This window comes from Chenopodium quinoa, unplaced genomic scaffold (assembly GCF_001683475.1).
Source record: "Chenopodium quinoa cultivar QQ74 unplaced genomic scaffold, ASM168347v1, whole genome shotgun sequence".
NCBI classification, from domain to species: domain Eukaryota; kingdom Viridiplantae; phylum Streptophyta; class Magnoliopsida; order Caryophyllales; family Amaranthaceae; genus Chenopodium; species Chenopodium quinoa.
Window position 1 is genome coordinate 1,425,497 of NW_018743503.1, and position 10,624 is coordinate 1,436,120.

Consider the following 10,624-nt stretch of genomic DNA (forward strand, 5'->3'; position numbering starts at 1 on the left):
TGATTCATCCTCATCATCAGTACTAAAACCACATAGTTCCTGTATGGTCAGTGGACTTTCTGGCATGTTGTCTTCCAAATCATACTCAGGGCCTGAATTTGTGTTCTCACCACAACCATGTGAAGGATTTGCTGGTTCTTGGTTAAGGGTTTGTTGTGGAGGTTCTAAGTTGGAAATAGGGTTTGATGGTTGGGTCAAAGTGTTTTTATCAGCAAAGGATGAAGAAGATGCTTTTGAGCCAACTTTTTTGGTTAAAGTAGGACCAGCCAAAGAAGAAGATGCTGTTACATTGGATGCCATGTGTTTTCTGGGGCTTCTTCTAGGTGGGCCCAACTTTAGTGACTGTGGACCCTTTTTGGGAGTTAATTTTTTAGGTCTAGTTGGTTTGGGAGGTGGGATATTTTCTGAAATTGGTCTGGTGATGTGTTCTGAGCTTGATTGGCTAATAGAAGTACTAGGATTTTCTGCTGACACTTGTGGCTCTTTATCACTATGCAACACGTACACATCAATACTCATATGCTTCATCACTATCTCTCCCATTTCTAATACTTCTGCATCCCTTGCTATCTTTCTTAACCCATCTGCTAAAGACTTCCCAGGAACTAAATAATATAGGCCAGCAATGTCAATATAATCCCTACATTTCGTTCCCAATTCAAGTAGCTCCCAATAACATAATTCATCAGGAGAAACCTGAAATGTCCTTCCTTTACCACCCATATACACTAACTCTCCATTACCAATAATTTTAAAGTTGCCTCCATGCCAATACCTCAAACTCACATTCTCAAATAAGCTATTCTTGCTCATTGTCACCTAAGATCAACCACAATAACCAACAACATCACACACACAGAGCAAAATTAAATCGCATCAACGAAAACCCCAAAACACCTAAATTCACCTATCCAATTACAGTTGAACTACAATAAAGCAAACACCTTCGACGCAACCAAATAATGATACAACAAGCATAATCAAACACAAATTACTTTCACACATAATCAAACACAAATTACTTTCACACATAATCAAACACAAATTACTTTCACACATTTAAATTAACATGCGTAATTGAATAATTCCACAAAACCCAGAAAAATTGGAAATAAAACATCAACAGTGGTCAGTTCGTACCTTAAATTAAGCAACTCCAGGCGAATTCCGACGCAATTAACCAATGTCAGGGTGTTTTCCGGCGCAATAGCTTCTGTTGTCTTCCCCAATTAGCAGTACGAATTTAGGTGAGCTTCATTTATGGCGCAATAGTACGACACTTAGAGCATTCAAGTTTGGCTAGTTGGAGTCATTAATTGCCACCTGTGCAAGCCACCTGTGCAATTTGGGAGGGAAATGGTGGTCAACCAATTTTTTTTAACCTGCTGACTTATTAGTTGTAGGTTGCCATTTTTTTTACTTGTTTAAAGCAGAGTACCCCTAAAGGTCGTATTATTCTGCAATAAACAAAAGGTGAACTTGTTTTTAGCGGACGGAGCAAAGGTCGTATTATTTGGTACAATTTTTCCTTATAATTATTCCTAGCTCAAGACACTTATGTAATAATACTAATCTATGTTTTGTAGTACAACAATTAATATATAACAACTTGTTATTATAATTCTTGTTTTCTGAGATTTGAGGGATAAATAGTGAGTTAAGTTAATAAAAGGCCCCTTAAGTTTCTATTTTTTCACCGTTTAGGTATTAAGGTTTTTTTTTTCACCCTTTGGGTACTCAACCCTTAAATCCGGCCAAAAATAAATAATTCCCCTAAAAATTTAGTATCTTGGATTAAAAACTTAGGGCCCTTGGTTAACAATTATTACACATCAACATATTTCACAAAACAGATATTTATTTCTTTTTACTGATTTTTTTTTTCTTTAGAAACTAAAAATAGAAAACAATGTTCAACACCTACAAATCTGGAAAATTAGCTACTCTGTAATTTTTTCTTCACCAAACCTCATTAGTCCAGTATGAAAATTTCTCTCCCCTTAACAATCCAATATCCAACCATCTCCTTCACCATTTTTTTACTCCTAAACAATCACTTTCTGGTGCTCATATGCCAACAATCAACCGCACAAAATTAAAACTGGCCCAATTAAAATTGATGGGTAAGAAAAACAGGAAAAAGGGCTTGAATAAAAATTTTAAGTGGTCAACTCTATCAATTTGCATTCCTAAATCTGACCATGCTCCTGCCCGAAGACAAATCTGATATGCTTTCATTGATTTTCATGCATGAACACCTTGATAATGTTTTATTTAAGGTTTTTAATTTTACCTCGTATATATTAGCTAAACTTTTTATGCACAATGCACCCATATAGACAAGAATTTATAATATGAAAATTTGTGATCGGATAATAAAATTTGTTTTGTAAATGCTTGTAAGAATTGGTTGCCAAAAGGAGTAATCAAAGGTGTTGTTTCCTTTTGTTATGGATATAGTGATACCTGCACTTTTCTATCACCGTTCTCTTTCAAGGTATCATGGGTTTCCAACTATGGTTAACGGCAGAGTTAAAGGGGAGTTAACTTGCCGGATTTTGGGCATGAGTACCCAAAGGGTGATATAAAAAATTAAAAAAAAAAAAAAATTATGTTTAGCTTAACTCATAAATAGTTTGTCGACCAAAGTTTTTATATTTAAACTAGGTAATTAATTATAATAGAATAGCATGAAAATGACCCAATAATCATACATTTAAAGTATATTAATTAATAAAATTATGTTTAGTCTTTAATTGGGAAGATAGAGATTAGACATAGTAATAATGATTTTGGAATTGATGCAATAATATATTTCGTACTCAGTAATTTCGTGGACAGCTACAAAGTTGACCTATTATGATTATTCTAAACAATAAAATTCCATACATACATACTAAACTAAATCTATTTTAAACATAAACTAAATTGATCAATTTCTTTTCTAAGTCATATGGAGATGAAGTCTTCCATCACCGACACATGGAGGCTCTTCGGGCTTGGAAGCTTAGTTGGCTGGCTTATTCTTCTTCTTTTCATGCAACAAAACAACTATAATATGAATCTTTTAGCTATTAGAAATATTATAGGGCCTTTTAATATAAGTATTAGTTCAATAGACGTACCAAATTTTAGGGGAAAACAATTACACATTGAGAAGAAATGTAATATATTTGATGGAAGATGGGTGTATAAGCCGGAAGAAAGTCCGACCTATGATCCGCTCAAATGTCCGTTTGTTGAGGAGAAGATGAGCTGCAAGAAGAATGGAAGGCCAGATCTTGCTTACGAGCATTGGAAATGGGAGGCTAGAGATTGTTCGATACCATTGTAAGTATGCATAGATAATTAATCTTATTCTTATATATTATTGCATGATGAACTATATTAGCAACAAAGAATCGCTAGTAAGGGAATTGTTTTACCTAAAGTGATTTCGAGTTTTTTCGAGCCATAGGAATGTATCATCATTTGTTGGGGTAGTTCGTTTGACTTGACTTAAATTCAAATTAGTTGAAGTCTAGTATGTTGTTATTAATTCGAGCCATAGGAATGTATCATCATTTTACAATACAGTATGATTGTATGTATTAAGAAACAACAAAATTTAACATTAACATGATTATGCGCTCTTTAATTTCTTTAGGCTTAACGGAACGGATATGGTGGAAAGGTTGAGGAACAAGAGGGTGATCTTAGTAGGAGATTCACTAAATAGAAATATGTGGGAGTCTCTCGCTTGCACCCTCTACTCCTCAATTCCTTTGACTCGAGCTGTTGTAAAAGACAATAGCAGCATTCCAGTGATTACCTTAACAGCAAAGGTATAATATACGCATCTATTAATTTCAACAAGATTATAACATTAGTAGTTCAAATTACAGTTTTAACTGTACAAGTACTTTCTAGTAGATGGAGAATGATAAATATTAAGATATAAATCATATATTATTTTCACCAAGTAGATGGAGAATGATATATATTAAGATATAAATGCATATATTATTTTCACCACAAATGATTAAGTATTATGGTTTTCCATGCAGGATTACAACTTCACAGTTGAGTTTTATTGGAGCCCATTTCTAGTTGACTTCAACCTAAACCATAAAAGCGGGAAAAAAGTTCTAGTCCTCGATAAACTTTCACCCAACTCAAAACATTGGCCAGGGGCTGATATCATGGTATTCAACTCAGGTCATTGGTGGGCTCAAACTGGAACTTACAAAAGGTACGTAATTATATAGTTGTATTAATTTCTTGTTCATTACTTGTTCGTATTTACCACATCGTATTAATTTCCCACTAGATAGCTACATCACGTAAGATATAATTAAGGTTAATACAGTAAATAATAAGCTTTTCAATTTGACTACTCCGTCTTACAAAAAAATTTCACATTTCTCTCGAACACATTGTCTTCAAAGAGTACTGGAGTAAGATGGTTGATTGGTTGATATTGTTTATTATAATTCTAATGAGGTAAAAGATAGTTGAGAATCTTGAGACCATATATATAATTACATAGAGTGATAGAAAATGACAAATAAAGGAAAGAAATCAAAATGTTATTACTTCCTCACATCCTTGATATATACTCAAAATATTTGCTTTTGGATCTGAGTCATTTCCGAGTAATTGTAACAATTTTCTTGTTTTAGTATGGACTTTCTAATATTTTATTGTTTCTCTCTCACTTTAATCCCACTTGCACTAAAATTTTATTTTATTCTGTTCTACAAACTTATATTGTTAAAATACCCTCATTAACCTCCCGTGTACATTAAAATATCATTTTTCATGTATTATTGTTTGTTCTCACAAAACTGCTCATAAATATAAGTGTTGCAAGTATTTGAAAACAAAGGGAGTATATTAAGGTGAACCCTATTCAAGGAAGATTTGGGACAATTTTGTTAGTTAGACAAGCTAAGATTTAAAGAGAAATTACAAGATTTTTGTAGGTAGAAAGGATCTTATTGTTTCTATATTGAGCTAATTGTTTTAGAACAACTTAGTTAACATTAAAGTGTGGTAAATTATTTAATGACAAACAAAGAAGTACTCCCTCCGTCCCCGAAACTTCGACCTTTTTGGGTTGATTTCGCGGGTATTAAGAAGTTAAATTGGAAGTGTAAGAGTGTATGGGGAAACTAAGAAAAATACATTGAAAAGGGAAATTTACATTGGAATTGCAAAAAAGTAGAGAGAGAAAGTAATAAAAGTATATAGAAAAAGCAAAATTTGCATGGGGAAGCTAATTTTGCACAAATATTATTGCAAATTAAAGGGTATTAAAATGCAAATGGGATGAATATTTTGGGATTAAAATTAGGCCATAAGGGTCGAAGTTTCGGGGACGGAGGGAGTAGATAACATTTAATTTTGTGTACAAGAGAAGTAAACAAACAACGGGTACACCTTTTCAGGTATGAGTTGCTTGAATACGATGGAAAATTAATCGAAGACATGGAACTAGAGTTAGCTTATGAAAAAGGCATGAGAACATGGCAAACATGGGTTGAAGAAAATGTGGATCCAAAGAAAACAACTGTGTTTTTCAGGAGTATTTCAACCGAACATAAATCGTCGAAATCAGATCAATGGTGTTACAAGAAAACTCAACCTATAAAGGATGAATCATACATATCATACTACCCAAATTCTTTGGTTGAAATTACAGAGAAGGTTATAAAAGAGAAGAGAAAAACACAAGTGAAATATTTGAACATTACAAAATTATCTGAGTACAGAATAGATGCACATCCATCAATGTATAGGTATAAAGATTGGAAGAATCTTACAAAAGTATATAAGGATGTTCTTTCAGCTCATGCTGATTGTAGTCATTGGTGCCTTCCCGGAGTTCCAGATACATGGAATAGGTTATTGTATGCTTCTCTTTTCTATGATCTATAATATAGTATTTTTATAGATATATATGCTTAGCTATTAGCATTCCTTAATCTTGTTTTTTTTGGTTAACATTTAATTATCTATTTATTTTGTCTTTTCTCCTTTGACTAGATTATTCAATAAGATATTAAGATTATTCATGAAATACATTTAACCAAATTGATAATCCAGAAGACATATTGGTTATTAATTTAATCGATGATTGATTAGACCCAAAACTCATTGACCAATTTGACCCAAATAATGACTCGTGGTGACCCAGCCCATAACTTGATTTCATCCCAAACATTTTTATCCAACTTGAAAAGTATCAATCATAATATATATAATAACTATATAATAAAACATACACCAACAATAACATGTGTCATCTCCTGGAATGTATTTAGCTGTTTTTTTTTTTTTTTTCAAAAAAGTTTAATTATAGTATAAAATCTTATACAAAAATAGTTTCTTATATAAGTAAATAATAAAGATAATTACTTTAAATAAAAAAGATTTGATATACCTTTCCTCACAAACATTTATGACTATAGTAGAAAATATTAACATAATTTGCGACATATTTTTAATTTACTTCAAGAAAGTATTCATATTTTTTCCCTAATAAAAATAGTTGTTCATTATTAATTAGAATTCACATCAAAGTATTGTGTATATTTGTTAATTTTTTTTTAATTTTTTGTAAAATAACCTATTATATTAAAAATTGGTATTATTTTTTTAAATTACCGTGCGTGGCACGGGACCTAAACTAGTGTGATTCTAAATCGATGTCAACTTGACCTATTTTTCCCCTACCTATAACAATTGAAATATTTTACAAAATTAATCTCTAGTTTAATCTAACTACAATGGTGAAACCCAGTTGATGTACGGTTTTTTTATATAATACAGGATGTAATATGCGCGATGCATGATAAATAATTTGTATAATTCATTTCATTTTTTTAAAACTTTATAAATTGTTGTGAAATAAGGAGAAAATATGAGAGATGGAGAGAGAATTAATCTGTATATCTTTATTCCATAGGATGGGGTATATATATATATATACATACAATATAGTTAGGGTTTGGTTGGATAAGAATATAAACCCTACATCTAGAATATTCCGGAAAGATACGAGGATAATGGGTATCCACAAATATTCCATAACACTCCCCCTTGGATGTCCATTATCGAAGACCGTGCCTCGTTAAAACCTTATTAGGAAAAACCCTGTGGGATAAAAACCTAATGAAGGAAAAAGAGTACAACATTCTTCGTAATATGCTCGAAATGCTGCCTCGTTAAAAACCTTACCAGGAAAACCTAATGTGGGACAAAATCATGATTAAGGGAAAAAGAGTGCAGCGCGTAATTTCTCCCCCTGATGAATACATAACTTGAGGCCTTCTAATGCAATGAATCCAATATAGTTGAGTGTCTTCTCACATGATGCAGAACAATATCATTTCTTGATTTTCGATCCTCCCAAATCTTCAAATCTTTACGCGAACAAGTAAGTCTTTATACACCATACTTATAACAATAATACAAGTGTTTGTCCACATTTCATTCGAAATCTCCGTTTAAAGTTGCCTTAACCATTAAACTTATACCTTCTTCTGGAGGTCGTGATTAATAGAAATTGATGATCATTATTTGATCAAACATTCTTTAATAATTATATGGCAATACATGATATTAGTAATGTTGTTTTTCAATTTTGTATGAAATAATAATATAAAACATGTAATTATATACGTTGATCATGGTTCTTCTGGACCATAAGAAAACAGTCTCACGCATAAGTATCCCGTTGATATTCTTTATATTAGAAGTTTCATAAATGACACGATCGATAATTCTCATGCAAATACAAATAGTAATTCTCGATCTCACTAATTCTCATATGCTCAAACTTCAGGTGAGATGTCAATAGTATAGTCACATAGACCAAAAGTTTGATATAATTACAATATTCAAAATATAAAATTTGTAGGGCTGGATATATAAATACGTCGTACATGAGTTCTTCAGGAACTATTCTTACATGATTCATAACATGCTATAAACTCGACGTCATTAATAATTTCATCACAACTATAAGCCCATTGGAATATATATATTTCTTTGTAATTTTCCATCAAAGTTACAAATACGCCTTACTATATTTTTTTGAACAAATATTCACATGTACCACAATTATTGTATAGAAACTAATGTAGCAATATGAGATATAGAAAACAAAATATACAATGAGTAATGCATCTAACAACTTTCGATATATGCAATGAATAATACATTAACCTAGACTCACACATGCATATGAACATACATAGGACTCAAAATAATGCAAGACATTGTACAGTGTGGATTTAAAAATCCATATTTCATTGGACTTCTGGTCTGTGATAAACTTGTGATGATTATCATTATGTCGACATCAAAATGGACATATATGCCAGATCCCTTATTCACTAGTCCATTCTATCATGCATATGCATTATTTGTCGGTTCCATCATATACCGGTATCATCATATAATTCCTCAGGGTACAATTTTAATTTGCATGCTATTTTGACAATGATATCTGAGTATATTTTTATTGGTACCATCATAATTTTTCTTACATCATAGGCAATCTATTGTAATAATTCAGATATCTATACCACTTTTGGGGTATTTATACACTATGGTATTTATATACTATTACACTATTAAAAGTGTTAACTGCACTATCTTGCCACATATCATATCTATATTTTGTAACCGATCATACAACCCACACTTCAGGTGTAGTGATTCATGTATAATTGGCAAAATTTTATCTCAATTTATACATATAATTTAATATGACCAAAATGTATCTTCAATGCTATGCAACCTGAGTCATAACTAAATACAAATCAAATCATAAATGTACAACATATCTTGATAGTATATAGACAAAAGTTGGCATATAATATTTCAAACTACCATTATAGGGATCATCAAATTTTTTTTTATTTTTTCGATTTTTCCAACTTTTGTTGTTTCTTCTCCCCCTATGTTGGTAAAATATCTCTTTTATAGGGGCGTCTAATTCTATACCAACTTAGTATATAAATTTGCATTAAAATTCATTTCATTGGGAGGATCACAATCAAAATTTATCTCTCAGAAGATTTGATTTAAACAAGATTTATCTCTTCTGGAGAACTATTTCAATGAAGAATCATTTATTCATTAACTTTACATATCATATGTATTTATTATTACATTTTCCATAATATTGTCTCTTTTGGAGATCAATGTCAATGGGGAGACATGTGTTGTGCAGTTGTATGTTTTTCTTTCTTCTCCTGTTTCTTATATGCTGACATATAATAGCCCCAATCAAAAGAATTAGTATACAAGCGTAAATCACTTGCTTGTAATTCTACTAGGTGATGATCTTCTAGATCTTTGAAGACTTAAATAGTGTATTTGGTGAGCTTCTGGTCTCCTAATACTTGACAATAATATATAAGTTATTCTGGTGAACTTCTGGTCACCTATTGCTCTTTCGTATATATGAAAATCAAAACCTATTAACTCTTGAAATTTTCATCAACACAAATTATTATAGCTCAATCTCAATGTTATGTCTTGCCATTCAATTCCTTTCATATATCTAACCTTGAGATAGTGTCAGCACATTATCAAATGAAACTTCAGGTTTCCATAACGGGTATTTATTGAACCCGGGTGGCCTAATTTAATTATCACATCCAATCACATCTCTGAAATTGAACTTTAGTAAGTTTTCCAACACTAGTGATCACTTTATTAAACTTAATTTATGCATGGCCATGAGTATGATGTGATATTAGAACACCAACATGTGTTTCTTTATACAATTGACAAGACAATCGACTAATATTTGATCTAATATTAACTCATACTCTGCTGGAGTGCTTTTGATTATAATCTTGATACATGCTTAAGGTTGTTGAACATTCTATACTCTCATAGAGTATTAAATATATATAATCATGGTACATATCCATTTTACTAAAAATAGTCTCTTATAGAGACCTATGAGAATGTATCACTTCCTTAAATTTGCTATTGCAAATAATTGCCCATTTGCTGTTTGAAGATTCATGTTTTTGGAACCTATTGGGTTTAACTACAACGCTTTAGGCGTGATTTAGGTTCATCAATAACTAATGTTGTCCTTTTGGAACACTAATTTTAATTAGAGCATTTACAGTTGGTATATAGGCATATAGCCAATGAAATCTATTCGTATCCATCTTTGATCTGAATCTTATATAATTTTGTGGTCACCCTTATTAAACAAATCATTGATACTAAAGCTAATATATGTACCAAACTGACCATCAATGAATCTTATTATTCATATATATTATTATTCATGTGCAAGGATTACATAAAAAAATGAAATAATTACTATCTCCCCCTAATCCTTGCATATGGGGTATGAGATAATTAATCCAACAGTATTTAAAATCACTTGCATCTTTAAGTCATAAATTCTTTTGGCAATGACATGTATCAATCAACACTACACGAAACCAACAAATTGGCAACGGTTCAAACCCCCCAAAGGCAACGGTTTTGAACCGTTGAGTATTTGAGGGTTGCCAAATCCCAAAAAAATTGGCAACGGTTCAAAACCGTTGCCAACTCAAGCAATTGGCAACGGTTAACCGTTGCCATTGACCATGCCGCATTT

At 31.6% G+C, this 10,624-nt stretch overlaps 1 protein-coding gene across 1 annotated transcript; it reads left to right on the forward strand.

Annotated features, from left to right (window-relative positions):
• The first annotated feature begins 2,843 nt into the window (after positions 1–2,843).
• On the forward strand, positions 2,844–6,010 carry LOC110739468 (protein trichome birefringence-like 40). The gene is made up of 4 exons (XM_021919914.1): positions 2,844–3,330; positions 3,647–3,824; positions 4,047–4,231; positions 5,430–6,010. Exons 1-4 carry the CDS (start codon positions 2,954–2,956, stop codon positions 5,917–5,919), a joined length of 1,230 nt encoding a protein of 409 aa, XP_021775606.1. The 5' UTR covers positions 2,844–2,953; the 3' UTR covers positions 5,920–6,010.
• Positions 6,011–10,624: the final 4,614 nt, after the last annotated feature.

Excerpts from the sequence above, each read along its gene's own strand:
- LOC110739468 (XM_021919914.1), top strand. The coding sequence starts at position 2,954 with ATGGAGATGAAGTCTTCCATCACCGACACATGGAGGCTCTTCGGGCTT. Across the intron at positions 3,825-4,046 it reads TGATTACCTTAACAGCAAAG|GATTACAACTTCACAGTTGA; the intron begins GTATAATATACG and ends TTTTCCATGCAG. Across the intron at positions 4,232-5,429 it reads CAAACTGGAACTTACAAAAG|GTATGAGTTGCTTGAATACG; the intron begins GTACGTAATTAT and ends ACACCTTTTCAG.